Source organism: Canis aureus, chromosome 9, assembly GCF_053574225.1.
Source record: "Canis aureus isolate CA01 chromosome 9, VMU_Caureus_v.1.0, whole genome shotgun sequence".
NCBI lineage: Eukaryota > Metazoa > Chordata > Mammalia > Carnivora > Canidae > Canis > Canis aureus.
This window is the reverse complement of record NC_135619.1, coordinates 27,327,402-27,346,247: the sequence shown is the minus strand read 5'-3', so window position 1 is coordinate 27,346,247 and position 18,846 is coordinate 27,327,402. Positions and strand designations below refer to the sequence as shown.

Below are 18,846 nucleotides of genomic sequence, written 5' to 3'. Positions count from 1 at the left end.
TTAAAATTAATTCTACAGAAATAGAGGCAAATTATGACAAACTATTTGCAATTATGTCAAAATGTCTTAAAAGGAAATTATATGAAATTCAAATGTTAAAAAAATATTAAAAGTCCAAGAAGAAGAATATCGTGAGTGGATTCTCAGAGTGTGGCCTTGTAAGTCATTTGTTCCATTCCATTTCCGTTAGGGAGAAAACAAACCGTAAACTTTAGCAATTCGGCAACAGTTTCTGTACCAGAGTCAAAACTTCTGGTTTTATGTCAGAGTTTCTTCTTTTTCCTTTTCCTATTATTTGGTATTTACTGTGCCAGCTAAGTTGATAATGTCTCTTATCCCTTTCCTATAGCATCCGTGGGAAAGAGATAACAGCATAGGAAACAAGACTGAAAAGCTGAATCCTACCTTCAGCAAGCAGGATCACTCTTCTGTGAAATGCAGATATTAAAAACCCAGTTAATGGCTGATAATGACAAGTCATTGAGTAGATTGTTCTATGTTGACCATTTATGTTCCAATTTAATGCTTTATCTATTTTGCTAATGTTTGAAGACCTCATTTGTGAGAGTTATAGGAAAACAATTCAGAATTCTTTTAAGTGAGAGTATGTGCCACTTACTCCCAGGTCTCTATTGTTTTTGTCATCTGAATTGTCACACTTCTTCAACCAGCAGAAATTGTTTCCTTATGATTTTCTGTGTTTGAATATGCTTTACCAGTTTATACTAACCTTGAAAAATTTTCTTTTTCCCATTTCAAGTTCCACCCAATCTGACTGTTCCACAGGAAAAATCACCTCTGGTCACCAGAGAAGGGGACACAATAGAACTGCAGTGTCAAGTAACTGGAAAACCTAAGCCCATCATCCTCTGGTCTAGAGCGGATAAAGAAGTGGCAATGCCTGATGGGTCAATGCAAATGGAGAGTTATGACGGAACACTGAGGATTGTGAATGTATCTAGAGAAATGTCAGGAATGTACAGATGTCAAACCAGCCAATACAATGGATTTAATGTGAAACCAAGAGAAGCCTTGGTGCAGCTCATTGTGCAGTGTAAGTATATTTTTTTTCTTTGTGTCCCATTAGGGGAAGGGAAGAAAAGATACAGTTATTCTGCTAGTGAAATGAAGTAGATTTTGTGATTGGGTTAGGGTAAAATGTTTCTATATTATCACTAGACAATTTAAGCTATAGTTTTTCCTAAATCTGCCTATTGCTTGAGCTGGTACTAATAGAAAAGAATAGTGTCGGTGTGTGTGTATGATGATTATGATGGTATTCTGTGGTTGGTTAATGCCAAAGAATCAACACATTTAATGGTTAAAAACTGGCTATGTGCAATGAACCAAAGTGGAGACTGGAAATAATTGCCAATTCAGATTACCCTAATATTTTGTTTTCACAGTTCTTATTTCCACTTCAGGCAAGTGCATGCCCTTTGCCCAAATTATCCACCTATTTCCAAGCATCCCTTCACTTAAATTGTAGAGACTTGATCATTGAAATGCTATGTTTGCATATCTGAAGTTGTAAGAGTAGGTTACATAATTATCTAGTAAAACAGAAATAATTCAAATATTCCGTACTGAATTTTTGCTTGATTTTATTAAGAGAAAACGGTTTAACTGTGAGAGTTAAATATAATAGATTTTAACTCTTTTTATTGAAATTACAGTTCTGACAAAAAATTGTAGATATCATGTGCTTTGAATTTGCTTTTAGAATTAAAAGTATCTAAATTCATAAATGTAAGAAAAAGTTTAATGATGTCCCTGGTGCTGGGTTATTAGAGGATGCTCTGGTAATTTGGAAGGCAGGTGGTACTGATAGTGCCAAAAGAGAGAAGTAAACTAAACACAATCTGCTCAAACTCCAATAGTGCTACTGGGAGTTTTAATTGATATATAATTTGTTAAATACATGGTGGCAAAGTCTTTAAGAATATGAATGAATTAGATGAAACTATACACTTCAGTAAACAATGATGTTGTTTCTTTTCTATGGCTCTGTAACTCAGAAAATGGAAAATAGAATTTAGTCCAAAAATGTCTCTTTTTATATTAGATTTAAGGATGTTGGCAGACTGAATTAACTGACTTTAAATCTGAAAGGATAATTGAAATATGAAAGGATTATGTTTGGAACTGATAATTAAGTTCATTTGCAATGAGTTATGTGAATTGTGGGGGGAAGAGCAAGGTTCTGGGCACTGCTTAACCATTCCTTGTCCCCATGCTATAGAAACACAGATTCTAGTTTGCTATCTGTGCTATAAATTTGCAAACTGATATTTGCCAAATACCTTGGCAATTGATTATGACTTTGTTTGTTTCCAAATAACACAGCTTTTAGATAGCAAGTTTTATTCAGCACTTTAGTATTGCTTTTTCCTACTGGTCTTTGTACTTATGACAAACTCATGGGTCGGAGGGTCGTGTGAAAACAGCTTCCAGACAGAAAAAAGAAAGAAAAGAAAAGAATTAAAAAAGAGAAACTTCTCTTCAATTCTTAAAAAACAAAAAAAGATACTTTCCAGTGACCTTAGAGGAAACTGATACAGTTTGGAATGCTTCCTCTGGATTAGGCACAAAGCTTCCAAGTTCCTAAAGCTATTAGGGCTACAAGTTTCACTCTGCTCACACCTTTTCAGGGAAGCTCCAATTCAAATCAAAGTTATGGAACCCATTGATTCTAGGGAATTTTGAATTAAAGCTGGATTCCAGCAGTCTTGCCAGTTTCAGGTGAGGATGCCATCATGTCTTTGAAGAAGCTCCCTTTCATGTATTCCCAGTTCTTGTGAAGAATTTGATTATGTGTCTGAGGGTTTGCCAGGTACAAATAAATGGTAACAACTCAAGATTATTCCTGAGTGAATCAAATGTTGACTTTCTAGGCACGTAATCCCTGCCAGCAAGTCCAACCTGCATGTCTAACTAAGGCTTATTCCTTCGTAATGAATAATGCAGGAATTCTGATTTTTAAAAAAATTATAAACATTTCAATTTTTATAGTGATTTCTTAAAATCATGAAGATAGGGGATCCCTGGGTGGCGCAGCGGTTTAGCGCCTGCCTTTGGCCCAGGGCGCGATCCTGGAGACCCAGGATCGAATCCCACGTCGGGCTCCCGGGGCATGGAGCCTGCTTCTCCCTCTGCCTGTGTCTCTGCCTCTCTCTCTCTCTCTGTGACTATCATAAATAAATAAAAATTAAAATAAATAAAAATAAAAAAAATAAAATCATGAAGATAATATGATAATTGTGCTTAACCTCAGTCATGCTAGGTGTGGGAAATATCCATATCAATATAAAATACTAAGTTATTTCATATACATGTGCACACACGTATGCATATATGTATGTGCATGTGTTTATATTATCTTCAGCAAATAGTTACATCACTGCAGCTACAAGCTTGGCTTTACATATATTTTGTATTCTCAGCATAACATATTTTGCATTTAGCTATCCATTAGCTCTATTGAGTAAATATAAGTGGTAACAAATGGAATGGTAATAAGTGGAGTAAGAATAAATATATTGCATACTCCTTCCTTATTACATGCCTGGTTTTTATTATTTAGATTTCACGAGTATTTGAGGACTTGTTGCATAGAGTATGACACCTAAAAGTGTTTGAGTGTATGAAGAAGATGTAAAAGTATTCTAACATTTATGAAACACCTTTTTCAGGACTTGAACTCTACACTTTATTATGATTTCTTTTCTTATAATATTTATTACATTGGCAAATTCTGGGACAGTCCACTTTACACACACATGCACTACATAATACATACATGTACTTATATTTAATTTTATGATCTGAAATGTAAAGAACGAAAAAGGTGATCATCATAGTAAATAAGAAACAAACAAAAACTTGGTGTTTCTAAGGCACGTATTTTTCCTTGTTTAGTTTTACTGTGTCCAATTAAACAATAGCTGATCAAAAGGAATAAAGGAGCTTAGAAGTAATTGTATATAGGACTTTAATGAGATTGTACATGCCTAAATATATATATATATATATATATATATATATATATATATATCCATATTCCATAAGTGATGGAATACTCCATTTATTTTAATGTTCTAAATTACCAAATGAGATTTATTGTTACCTAATGTTTAATTAAAATTATAAAGCAGTCATTTTACTAAAACTTTTTGAATTATTTACTATCTGCAGTTAATTTGCTTCTTCTTAAAAGGTGTAGATAAAGAATGATTTAACAAGTTACAGAAGCTTCAAGGTATTTTACATCATTCTATATCCTATTAAGAGTAGCTAATATCCAAAATGAAGTAATTCAAATTATTAAGTTCCTGTGCACATTGCTCATTCCTGGAAAGAAAAAAATATTATAATATTTTTAACTATGAAAATTGACAATTATCACAAATAATATGGGCCAGGATAGGTAGTTGCAAATATAATTATAAAAGTTTGAAAAATAGGGACGCCTGGATGGCTCAGTGGTTGAGCATCTGCCTTCAGCTCAGGGCACAATCCCAGGGTTCTGGAATTGAATCCTGCATCAAGCTGCCATTAGGGAGCCTGCTTCTCCCTCTGCATATGTCTCTGCCTCTCTGTGTCTCTCATGAATAAATAAATAAAATCTTAAAAAAAAAAAAAGTTTGAAAAATAGTGACAAAATTAATCTAAATTTTTAAAAAATTTCTAGGTGAAACTACGAAGTACAGTGTAGTTTTAATAACCGGCCATCAAATTTTCAACTATTATTTAATTTCATCTCTATGTTTTTGGAACTGTATATTAATTATTTTCACTTTCAAGTTCATTTTTATTTGAGGCATTTTTATTCTATTACAATAGATTCTTTGAAAATAAAAGTTATATGTGTTAATTGGTCTGTATCATTTAAAAATCATAGTATGTACAGAGCTTATTGAACAAAACTAGAACAATTTCCTAACAAAGTAACAGTAATAATATAATAAAAATTAAATAATGTTTCATTTACTCATTAGAGTACTGATCATTTGAATATTGAATATTATTTAAATAAAAATGCCATTGCATGAATATTTTCAAATACATATTTATGTATATTAAAAGATGAAACTAAGATATGCCTATTGTCTTCTTAAAGGAAATTGTTGTTTTCCTTTTTTCTTTTAAAGTACACAAGCTTTATTGGTGTTTTTCTTATATTTGTATTATATAAGTCTATTTATTATGTACTATGAATTTAATTTCATAAACTAGAACATTTTATTTTAATAAAAGCTATTTTTTTAAATGGTTTCATCTCAAAAGCACTGGTAATATCTTCTAGTAAAATGAATATATTTTGAAATACACTTTCTTGAAAATCAGTTGGAGAAGATATATACTGCATTGAATGTCACTTTTATTATTAAAGCTTCATTATATATATGCACATTTGTTGTGCCTCCAATACAGATTAATAGGAGAAAATAAAATTTAATTTCATTTATACAGGGTATCCAACAGACATGGAAATTCCAGAGACACTCAGGCAAAATGAGGTACCTGTGTCATTCAGAATGAGAAGAAGGGGTTAGGAATGTGATACTCAAAAGAGAAGGGATGCAATTCACAGAAAGATGACAAAGAGTAAATGTTTGTTCAACAAATGTTTGTTAGATTACTGAGAAACAAGGGGACATATAGGACTTTGGTCAAACAGGCCTTGCTAGGTTCCTCCCTGCCTATCCTAGTCTAGTTTATAGCATAATGTAGTTATCCATGGTGATAGCTCTCTTCCTGGAGAAGGCTCTCTATCTAAATTCTTTGTAGGCAATTGACAGAGAAGGTCAAGAGTTTTTCCTGAATCTACTGGGTTTGGATTGCTTTTTAATTCAAAATAATCTTCATGCCAAAGTGACCCATCTTGGGGCGGTTTGTCCTTGGCCACTAACAAGAAGATCATGGACCTTATAAAAAAAGAAAAGAAACCTTAAATACAGATCAGAATGTACTGGAACCTACTTGCTTATTATTTGTAGACAACTGGAGTAATTTTCTATAGTATTAAGATATATAGAATGACTGTATTGAGTGACTCTAACTAATTTTTGGATTTTTTTAAAACAGCAAAATTGCTCTGAAAATAACAGTGTGACTAGAGATTAAAGCTAATACAAGAGAGAAAGTAACTATTAATAAAAGAAGAAACAAGGGAGCAATTTATCTTTACACAGCAAGATGTTAAAGGCTATTCAAAGGAATTTATAAATGAATGGACAAGAATTTTAATTTATTAGTAGAACAACAAAAGGGCTTCCTGCTCAGTAGCCTACTTACCCAGATGCCTTTCCTAATTTCATATTATTCAGTATATCCTTTCTCAGCCTATTATTAGACAAGATAATTCAGCATTGAGTCTTTAGGGATGCTCTTACTCCTCCCTTCTGTTCCCACCAATTCCTCAACTGTTTTTCACTATTCTAGTCCTGCCTAAGTCCCACCACTTTAGAAAGCCTCTTGGTATTTGAGAAGGGTCCTCCCTGATAGTCTTATGTTCAGTCTACTCGAGACAGGTTAGGGGACGCCTGGGTGGCTCAGCCAGTTAAGCGCCTACTGTCAGCTCAGGTCATGATCTCTGGGTCCTGAGATCAAGCCCAGATTGGGCTCCCTGCTTGGCAGGGAGTGTGCTTGCTTTCCCTCTCATAGATAGATAGATAGATAGATAGATAGATAGATAGATAGATATCTTTAAAAAAGGTTAGGACTTCAAAGTAAAACATTGTTTTGAACATATATATTAGATGATATACTTCTTTGAAAAGTATTGGTCATTATTTCATCATTGCCTTCCTCAAAAGTCACTTGTCAAATTGGTAGATTTTTTACTTCTGATCCATTTCTAGGGTTTCGATATATCCTTGGGAAAAGTTTAATGCTGAAACTCTACTTGGTAAGAAATTATTCACACCATCTTCTCACTGGGAGAATTTTTAATATACTCCATTAGCATGTGGGTTGGGGAAAACTTTTAAGTTTACTAAGAATATAATATTTTAAGCATTTGTTTTTCATATTTTAACATTAATGATTATTGAATAGAACTTAGCATTTATTTTCCAGTGCTGTTTTATTTGAATTAAATGGCTATGCTTTTTTGTTGTTTGCAGCAGTTATTAGAAATATTAATCAACTGAGCCCTAAGGTAATGCTAATATTCTAAAAACATTAATATTTATGCTACTTTCTCCCCCCCCCCCCCCCCCCCCGCCAAGGAAGTTAAGATCTTTTCTTTGGAAGAATGAAACAATAGTATTAGGAGGTGGTGTACAATTTAAATTGTATAAAATAAAATTCTTGACTTTCTACTTCAAGTCAATATGTCATATAAATATATCTTACGTCATTTCCCAGTGGACTTAATGAGGAATTATAATGGAGCTGCCTTGAAAACAAATATGTTTAAACATTTTATTTTTATATTACTCTTGAATATATTGAAAATTGAGCTTCCCAAGTGGGTGAAGCCTTTTTAGAATGAATTTACTTTGGCTGAACTGCTTTTGCCATCTCAGGCAATCTGCTTGCTCCCTGTTTCCTCACTCTTCTAGAGAAGATAGCAGGGTAGATAACCATCTAAGGAAATTGTCAGAGAAAACTGAAAGTCTCTCTCTCACTAAAGAGCTTCTCAGTGTAGAACGCAGATGTGATGTCTTTATTGAGCAACTGAGTATAGATTGTCTGGAACAAGAGTAGGTTTATCCAGTAAGTACATAGATATGTAAAGAAGCTGAATTTATAATTTTTCCTTGTTGCATCTCTGGTGCTATCCTAATGTAGAGCCAAGCACAGTTTAATATTTAGAAAAACTTATCCATTAAAATTTTTGTTTTCAGTGCCTACACAAAGGAGACGGGGACCAGCCTGCATTAGTAGAGTGATTAAAAGCAGTCCAACTCTAATCCAGCCAAATCTTGTGTTTATTGATGTTATTATTTAAGTCCTCCTGTCCACTCTTGTAGTGCATAAATAGATTCAGGTGGATGATAACAGCATTTCCATAATACTGAAAAGACATTTTTTTCCCTGAAAACTTTTAGATATGTGATTAAATTAAGTGCATTTTGAATGAAGAAAGTTTATGCTGTCTCTTTTCCCAGGATCTTTTCCTCATTTCTCATTGTATGGAAGTATATTATCTAAGAAAGGTGAACATAAATACATATATAAGTATATATGTGTCACAATAAAAATTCTGTGACTTTTTTATTTCAGTTAAAATGGGATTTACCTCTCATCCAAAAATAAGTGTATTCTTCCCAAATATAGAATTCAGACATTTTCCAAATACCATGCTCTTCTCTCATGAAAATAAAAAGGTACTACTACTAATAATAATACATTCAAATAAATTGTGCACAGTTTACAATAATAAACCCCATGAACATGCCTGTGACTTTATCAATTTATTTTAAATAATAGATCACCAATAAAATGCTCAGTACACAGGAAAATATAAAGTGGGCAGAAGAGATGTGTCTCTGGTTAAGGAAAAAAAAAATTTCAAAAGTTAGGTAACAATGTAAGAAACAGAATGTCAAAAAGGCATTTAATCCATTTTACATAAAACCAATCAGGAACTGAGAAATCATAGGCCAGTATTGTGAGAAAAAGGCCTGATTTTGTATCCCTTCAGCAGAAGACACACATTTAAACCAGTATTTAGTCCACTTGCAAAAAATAGAATTGATATAGAATTTTAGATTGTCTATTGTTAACAATTTTGTCTTTAGTGATTATCAATTGTTTGATCCAACATCAGAGTTTGATATTTAATACCAGTCCCAGATTTTTTTTTGTCTTTGCATGCATTATGTTATTTTGGGTTATATTCTATTCTATTGTGTCAATAACTTTTTACCTAGTAGTAAACTCCTTTACTGTATAACTTACTGGAGGGTTTTCTAAGGTTCAATTATATTCAAGCTCATGGGACTACCAGGGGCAGATATGGCATAAAATTCACTTTACAGCGATAAGATTGGAACGACAGCTTGCCAGCATGTCCTCTCACTCCCTACTCCTAAGGACACTTGAACATTCTGAAAGCATGTTTGATTGTCATGATTGGAGAAGGTGGGATGCTCTTGGTATCTAGTGCACAGAGGCCAGGGATGTTGCTAAATGTCCCAAGGCACAGGATAAACTCCCAACATAGAATTATTCTGCCTGAAATGTAATAATTTGTTGTATGTGGGGGTTATATTAATTTTCAGGTATTTTTAGACATTCCCAGCCTCTAATCTTGAGATGCCAGTAGCACATCTCTTCTCATGTCATAACATAAAAAAGAAATCTCTTTAAACATTGCCAAATGTCCCAGATGTTAATGGGTAACATTACCCCAGGTTAAGGCCCACTACCCATATAATGGTTCCTAAATATGAAGAGAAGAGCAATATAATTTGGGGATGGGAACTCGGGTGGAATCATCTGCCTCACAGGAACCAGTGTCTTTTGCTCAAAGTTATAGACACAACTCCCAGTCCCTGGAGTTACATTAACTACACTAAGCTCAAAGCTATGGCATCCTATTAGATATTATTCCTCTATTCCTATCCCTCTCAATCCAGAAGCAATTTAATACAGAAATGTTGCCTAAAATCATAGTTGACATTCTTCCCTTGTCAAGTTACCAGGGAAGCAGAGCAGAACTTTGAAGAAGGTCAGATTCTCATGCAGCAGGGGAAAAGGATTTTGTCATCCTTTCAAATGCATCTACTCTTCATCTGCCCTGTTAAACTTTCTTAGTAAATCTTCTACTTTAGTACTTTTCTTCATTTGATCATAATAATTACAGTTGTATGTATTGAGCAAGTATGTTTCCAACATACCTTACTTTTTTTTTTTTTACCTTACTTTTTAAAAATTCTTTCGCTCATCTTCTGTGAACTGCTGTGCCTATATTCTTTCTCTGTAAGTTTTTTTTGGCTTTTTATCTGGGTTTGGAAGGGAGTAGCTGTATTTCATGCTGTTCCATCGGATCATTTGATCTTCTATGAATTCCTTTCTTCTGGCAAATGAGTATTTCCTTGAAGCCTTAAAGATTCTAGTAGGAAAAAGCAAAAGTTCTTCAAAAGAAAACTTTGAGACTTAAGCTGACTGTGCATTGTGAAATTGAAAGAAATTCTCCCTTGATTTTACACTTATTAGACTTATTTTATATGTGAAATTACTCTTTATTCTTAACTCCAAACTGTTTTCAAAGCAAAAGAAGGAAAAAACTTTCTTGAAAATTGGGAAATGGTGGATTTTGTTCTTTAATATTGTTTCTCAATGAAAGGAATAAAATGTTTTTCCTTGAGAAAGATTGTTATGTAGCTTGAGTAACATTTTTTTTTCAATTAAAGAGGGATTTAACTTTAAAAAATTAATCAAGTGTGGAAGATACTAAAAATTAATCAGGAATTGAAAATATTTAAGAAAAAATGAGATACAGTTTCTTAGCATTTTAACTATTTGCATGAAATGTATGAAATGATAGGGGCACCTCGGTGACTCAGTTAGGCAGCTGACTTGATTTCAGCTCAGGTCATGATCTGAGGGTCCTGGGATTGAGCTCCCTTGGGCCTTTGCGCTCAGTGGGGATTCTGCTTGAGGATTTCTCTCCCTCTGCCCCTCCCCCACCTCACATGCACTCTCTGTCTCTCTTTCTCAAGATCTTTTTATACAATGGAATATTACTCAGCTATTAGAAATGACAAATACCCACCATTTGCTTCAACGTGGATGGAACTGGAGGGTATTATGCTGAGTGAAGTAAGTCAGTCGGAGAAGGACAAACATTATATGTTCTCATTCATTTGGGGAATATAAATAATAGTGAAAGGGAATATAAGGGAAGGGAGAAGAAATGTGTGGGAAATATCAGAAAGGGAGACAGAACGTAAAGACTGCTAACTCTGGGAAACGAACTAGGGGTGGTGGAAGGGGAGGAGAGGGTGGGGGGTGGGAGTGAATGGGTGGTTATTCCGTATGTTAGTAAATTGAACACCAATAAAAAATTAAAAAAAATAAAATAATAAAATAAAAAATGTGTGAAATGGCAGAATTAATCTGATAGGCCTTCAGTTATTCTCAGTTTCACTATCAATGTCAACATTTTTCCAGTGGTTCTAGTATTTGAAGATAAATGCTGTTAAGCACAAGCTAAATGCTTTGTGTACAACATATATTGATAAATATAATACTTTATTTCTAAGTTAAAAGATTTAAGTAATCTGAGTATGTGAAGTTTTTACTGTAAGGAATGAATTGAAACCTTAAGGCACAAAGGTATGTAAATATTTAGAGATGTAAATGTGTATGATGCATGGCTGCCTGCCTATTTATCTACCTTTCTATCCATCCATCCATTCATCCATCCATCTATCTCAATGTTGGCTTCATGCAAAATACATTAATAAGAATGAGCGTTCATGGAAATTGCATGTTTATTGAGTGAACACTCATCCTTAGTAATGAATTTTCTTCTTTGCCTTTTCTGATGTGTATGTGCTAGCTCTGTTTGTATCTTCTGCTCATGTCTTTTTTGTTTATTTTAGAGAGGCAGAGTGTGAGAGCAGGGAGGAGCGTGGAAGGAGAGGGAGAGAGAGAATCTTAAGCAGGCTCCATGCTCAGCACAGAGCCCCACACGCAATTGTATCTCACGACTCTGAGATCATGACCTGAGCTGAAATCAAGAATTGGATGCTTAACTGACTGAGCCAACCAGGCACCCCACCACTCATGTCTTTATTTCTACTTATTCTTCCTTTCTCTGATCAGGTTTTGTTCCTGTTGTGCTATTGTTCTCTTACTCCACACTCCCTTGCATGACAATATAAGGGCTTAAACCATGACTGTGTACAGATCTTCCCTGAATTTGTATCTGAGGCATTCATCCAGCTTCTGTGAACTTCAGCTTACTTTCCTGATTTATTCTAAACTCCAATGTGACTAAAATTAAACTTACAGTGATTCTTTATTTTTTTCTTCTACGTTCCTTGCCCTACCTGAAAAGATCTCTCTCCTCTCTGAGAGTTACCATTCTGTCTTCCTTTTTTCCCAAGTTGATTTGAAAATCAGGATATTGGATTCTGAGATTAGTGACCTGGTTTAAATTCCAGCTTTGCTACTTTAACTGTAATTTCTCTCAGTGTTCATTTTCTATATCTGCCATGATCATGATTTATTTTCATCAATTATATTACACAGGACTGAATTAAATGATGCCAAAAAGTGTTTAACCTAGTGTATGACGCATAGATAGTACTTCCTAAAAATTAGCTCTTAGTTTTCAAGACCTTCTCAGAATCCATTCTTGCCTTTCCAGTTCCACTGTCATTTTCCAAGCTAGACCCTTTTATGACATGCAAGAAATTCCTACTGTTTTTCCCAGTGCTGGTCTTCCCTTTCCCCCTCAGAACACTGATGTCAGATGAACATTCCCCGATGAGCAGGAACACTTTCAGTTGCCAGTGACAGAAAATTCCTATCTGACTGTTGGGGACAATAAACTGTAGTAGGTTCCAGGAACTTAAACATTAGCATCTTCTCAACCATTAGCTTCAATTTCTTTTTGTCTATTTTTCTATTAGTGGTTCTCATTTTTTCCAGGTACACCTGGAAAAAAAAAGTGTTTTTATTTGTCTCTCTCTCATCCAAGAATTGACTCCAGTGGGATATGATTCACTTGGCTTAGGTAGCTATTCTCTATAGCATAGGCATGACTGTAAGTATTCATTATTTCTCCTTTGTTTAGAAATTCTACATAACTGTTCATTACTCATGATTCAAAGTTCAGACTCCTAGACTGGCAAACAGAACCCTACACTGTACTCTGAGATCATATACCATATTCCAGTCAAGGTGAACAGTTCATTATCCTATGTACTTTTGAATTTGATGCTTTTTGTGATTTCATTTTTTTCCCTCATGAATATGCTTAAAGTCACCTCTCCTGAACCCACTCTACCGTTTTTAAGGCAACAGTTAAATGCCATTTTGCTCATAAAATTTCTGTCTGAAAAAAAAAAAAATTTCTGTCTGAAAACTCCAACTATATCTAATATTCTTATGTTCTAAACTGACATTTTTCTGAACTTAACAATTTAGAGTTCTACCCCTAAATTATATATATAGGAGATATTTATATAGGTATCTAGATAGATAGATATAGATATATTTTCTTTTTTCTCTTTTTTTCTCTCTGCCCCATAAGAGAATATAAGTTCTTCCTTTCGTGAGTCATAATTGTATCTTCCAAAAAGACCTAGGTCAGTAAATGAACAAACTAATGAATTACTTGAATTATGTACTTCCCGCTTTGGTCATGTTTTTTCAGCTGCTGTTTTGTTAATGAAAATATAACACTACATCACAGTTTTTACCATAACTATGAATATAGGTACACTTCTAGGGGAGAAATAGACTATAAATTATAGGATAGATTCTGATTCTGACACTGGTTCTAATGCTAGCTGTTTTTAATGTGTGACTAATATCTCTACCACCAATTTCCTTATGCAAATGAAGAATTTAGTACAATGATCTCTAAGTAATCATCAAGTTTAAAATTATTACCAACAAGTGTCTGATTTATAATTAATGCATATAGTACAGAGAACATATATTTTAGTAGCCATATCAGGAATCTAGAAACTGCATATTTGAATTAAAAATATACATGATGATATCTCCCAGCAATAAGTTCCCAATGTTAAATGTCTGTTCTAAGTAAAAGATGAGTAAAAAATAAAAAAGATAACTTGAAAAAATGTAGTACATTATTTATATCTGCTTTATATCTTTTTTTTTAATTTTTATTCATTATTTATATCTGCTTTATATCTATCGCATCTAGAGAAAGTATGTTTGAAATCATGGGAAAAACATTATTTTTTTAAAAATGATGTTATTTATTTATTCATGAGAGACACACAGAGAGAGGCAGAGACACAGGCCAACTCCCTGCGGGGAGACTGATGCAAGACTCTATCCCAGGATCGATTACAATCTGAGCCAAAGGCAGACGCTCAACCACTGAGCCACCCAGGTGCCCCTGATAAAGCATTCTTAGTATAGGTAATGACAAGATTTTTGTGCTGTTAATTAAATTTTTTAAGTTTACTAAACATCGTGTCCTTGTGAATTTTATCTGAATCCTTTCCTTTGGTTTATGATTAACTTCACTTTAGAATAGCAATGATCAGCGGGTACAATACTGAATCCATGTACTGGTCCAAATATCATACGTATAAATATGTGTTATTTTGCAGTTACTTACTTTTAAAGACTGTGGATCTGCTGTCTTATTAAGGATACTGCTATTTGGTTCCTTCTTTAGAAAAAAAACATGATATTGTTCAAGCAACTTAAATTCTTTTAGTTTTGTTTGTATGTCTGTTTCTATGTAGATATCCTTTGCGACTTGTCTGTAAAGAAAATAAATTTTACAAAGCAATGGAAAGATATGATAGCTTGGAAATTAGTACTTTACTCTCAAACACCATTTCATCTAAAATGCCTAATTTAAAAATTAGATTGCCTGTTTGCTTTAGCAAGAAGCTTTTTCCAAAAAGTTTGAGTCTTTTTTTCTTCAGAGCAATCTGTTAAAAAGTTTTGCCTCCAATTTTTAAATATATTGTATCAGCTCATTTGGGTAAGAAAACCCAATTTGTTCAGCATACACATTAGTATTTATCTGGAGTTGAAAAAAAATTTAATTGAAATGGCCATTTTTGACCTTGGACAATATTAAAAGTAGCATTTAATTAATCATGTGACAGTCCTACAGTATGTATTTTGGTTCCCTTCAGAAGTCTTGGGAAAACATGATTATTTTCTGAGGCAGCTTTTGAACATTCTTTTTTTTTTTTTAAGATTTTATTTATTTATTCATGAGAGAGGCAGACACACAGGCAGAGGGAGAAGCAGGCTCCATGCAGGGAACCCAATGCGGGACTCAATCCCAGGTCTCCAGGATCACGCCCTGGGCCAAAGGCGGCGCTAAACCGCTGAGCCACCCAGGCTGCCCTTAACATTCTTACCTTCAGAAAATCTCTCTTCCTTCCTCCCTCCTTCTTGCCCTCTCCCTCTCTTTCTACACACACACACACACACACACACACACACACACTTTTAGGGAGTTATAATTTGAGTCTATTATTCCTTCTTTGAAGATAGAACTTACCTTGTCACTTGCCTGTTTTCAGCAGACTGGTTTTCTCTAGAATTCTACACGAGAAATTCATGATCTTTTCCCTTCTTCATAGTCCTGAAGATGAACACCATGCCATCCCATGCTATAGAGTACACTTTTTACATTGATGACTAAATAAACCAGTGTTTCTTAAGAATCTTATCTGACTTTACCCCGCAACTCTAAACTTCTCTAATATTTTCATATCTCATTAATTCATTTATAGAATGAATAGCACTAATGTGTTTATTTTTGTGATTGTTAGATAGAGAGGCTTCCACAAACGAAAAAAAAAATAAATTTGGCAATCTGTATATGTATATTCTTTTGTTGACATTCCATTTCAAGTTAGTGCCTTGAAATTTCAGGTTTCAAGGTGAGTGGGGGCCTGAAAGGTTGTGCTCAATCTATCCATAAAATTTGAATCAAGTTTCTATATTTATCTGTGTATACTAAAATTAATAGAAATAGAAATGCATATTATTTCCCTTTTAGCAATAGTAATGCCATATTAATTCAGTTTAGATATGTACATGTTTTCTAAAGTGTTACATTTCTTTCACCATTCAAATAATAATTTCCTTCATTTTTTCCATAAAAATGTGGATTGTTCCAAATGCTTTTCCACATTGTTAAAATAACATAACAACAAAAGTGAACTGATTTAAAAAACAAAGCCAAATTACCAAAGAACATCTATTTGTAGTGTATTTTTTGTTTCACCATGATTCTTTTGTATACTTTCTTATTTTTTTCTAGTTTGGTCAAAATAGTGACTATTTTTCCTGCATTATAAGCTAAAAATATTTGTCTTGCTTTGATTCTTGGCATAGTTATGTTTAATTTATTGCTAAATGCTTCATTCTTTTCCAAGGTAATAAAACTATCTCCCCTGACCCCAAATTTGGCCATCTAACATGAAAACAGTATTTATAATCTTTTATTTCTGTTTTCCTTTCTTTACTTCATTCCCTTGTTTGACACTAGTTTCTTCCCTAGCATCTTGGTTGTTAAGCTAGAACTCCAAATGATCTCCATTGTTTGACCTACCTCCTCACACTGCTGTGAGCTCCTGTGCTTCTAATCTTGTGATGTTAGTTTATGGACCTTTGTTCTTTCTTCCCACCATTAACCACTGAGGAGTCCGTTGTTCTGGAGAGCCTTTCTTTTCTTTCTTTCTTTCCTTTTTTTTTTTTTTTGAAAATGCATTATATTCAACTGTCAGTATATTTTAGTGTGTGCAGCATCATTAAGTCTATAAAATTGCTGAAACTATGCATGTGTATATTTTTATTTTTTAAAGATTTTATTTATTAATGAGAGAGAGAGAGAGAGAGGCACAGACAAGGCAGAGGGAGAAGCAGGCTCCCAAACCCCAGGATCACACCCTGAGCTGAAGTCAGATGCTCAACAGGTGAGCCACCCAGGCATTCCACATGTGTATATTTTTAGCATACTTTTTTAAACAAAAGACATAGACAAAACTTGAATAGTTGGTGTAGTGTTTTCACTTATAAGGGTCTGTTCATGAAATACAACACTGAATAAGACCTTCTGGGCTTATGCATTTGCAGGTACTTTCTTTTTCTTTTTTTCTTTTTGTTTCAATTTTTAATTTAAATTCTAGTTAAGATATAGTATTGACTATTTTTTCATAAACAATTGCTTTTTCTTGTTGCTGCTTGGTAGGGCACTGCATTTATTTATTTATTTCATTCTAATGAGTATTCAAGTGGGAAAGCTTTAAATAATTTGGTCAATAAATATTTACTGATAGTCTACCAGTTTCTGTGATAGCGTAGGGGAAATTCAAATAAGAAAGAAAGATAGTCTATATGCTAGATATGATGTGGAACCAGACAAAAACTTTTAACACCAGTAACCAAACACATACTACATGAGCACAGAAGAAAGGGTGATAGTAGCTAATTATGCTTTGTCCTGAGAGTCGATGTTTGGTTTGGTTTTGGTATGTAGTTTTACATTCGAGTTCACCAATATTGACAGATATGGATATGAGGGTGTATTTTACACACACAGTTGGTTGTTTCAACTTAATCTTCTTTATAAAATGGCTTGAGCCCTACAGTTAACTATGAGACCTTTTAGCCGTTCTTCCTCATATTTCTGGAGGACCTTGATTCTTTTGTGAATCTCTCACTCTGCATTTTTCCTGAGTGCTCAATATCCATTCCACTGTCATCCCTCCCTTAGCAAATTTTAATTTTCCCCACACGTAATTTCACTTTGCACTCACAGTCTCTTCTTCATAATTTCCCCAAAGCAGCCAGTATCAATCAAAGGCTGATAGGCAGAACAGATAACTGAAGATTTCCAGAAACTGGGGGAGGAGGCAGATTCGAGATGGAGATACTGAGAATGAACTGTCAGTATCTCCAGATAACCATCATTAGCAATTCTCTCTGATGGGTTTAGATCTTTCCTAAATTCCCATCTGGGTAAGATGTTCTCTTGCTAGACTTGAGCTACTAATAGAAAGCACAACTCATATATATCATACTTACGATATATAGTAATTTACTTTGTTTCATAGTAATGACCTCTTACTTAGACTCCCTGTCACAATCAGAAAGACTAGTAAAAGCGTTTCTTTTAAAGGGAAAAGAAAGCCAATTATCCCAGTAAAAATATATGATGTTTCCCAGGATCTATAAATTTAGCCTTCAAGACTACATTTTTTACCTTCCTTCTCTGTATGATGTATAAACAGTTGTTGCTGTGTATACTGGTGTGTACACATTTCTGTGTGTGTGTGTCTGCAGGTATACATATCAAAGATAAAGCAGACAGAGTACATTGAGGAAAGAACAGAGAATAAATGCCACAACTATTGAATCTAAAATTCAACATAGTGATAAAAAGGTAATACCAAAGCAAAGGTGACATTTTTCTTGGGTGTCCTCTCAAACAGCTTGACAACATGTAGTTCCTATTTTGTACAATGTTTTAAAAGGTGATTAGGAGCAAAATTCAAATCTAAACGAACAGAAAATGGTTATATTAATTCACTTATGTAGAATCCTTCCCTTGAAATTTGAGAGTTTATATTCTTCCTGCATTCCAGAGCAAGTAGACAGATATTGTCTCTCTAATAAATGAGAACAAAAAATATTTTTAATAGTTTTATTTTTCAAGGTTACTGGAATTTTAAAGCCATTTTCTTAAGAAATCATATGAATATTTTCTTGTCTCTTTTTTTCTCTGAGTGTGGAAGATTGCATATATATAATATTATATTATATGTAATATATATATATATATATATATATATATATATATATATATATATATAAATGTTTAAGCTCTGATTTTAGGATTTGATTAAATCCTGAGCCTGTCATGTTTCTTTCTCTGGTTTTCTTCACTTCTCTCTTTTTGTGTTGGTATCTCTTTTATATTCAATTGGACATGATATAGAATTAGAAAATATTTTACTACTCATTATATATTTTTTCTACTTGATTTAAAATACTGGTTAGTGGAATATTTTTTTCTCTCTCTCAAAAACAATGCAAAATATATTCATATAACTGTATTCTATATAACTAGATCTAAATTGTATTCCTTTTCTTTATGTGAACTTAGATTACTTCTTTTTGACCCTTTGGGTACAGTTTTTTAATGGA

General features: G+C 33.6%; 1 protein-coding gene across 3 annotated transcripts in view; it reads left to right on the top strand.

The window, feature by feature from the left end:
• MDGA2 (MAM domain containing glycosylphosphatidylinositol anchor 2) overlaps nucleotides 1-18,846 on the top strand; it is a 786,794-nt gene that overhangs the window by 601,687 nt on the left and 166,261 nt on the right. For all 3 annotated transcript variants that reach the window (XR_013386160.1, XR_013386159.1, XM_077909189.1), the window contains exon 8: nucleotides 761-1,054. Coding sequence is in view for 1 of the 3 variants with exons in the window: in XM_077909189.1 (XP_077765315.1) it covers nucleotides 761-1,054 (294 nt within the window). In the remaining 2 variants the exon portion in view is untranslated. The remainder of the gene's footprint in view (nucleotides 1-760; nucleotides 1,055-18,846) is intronic.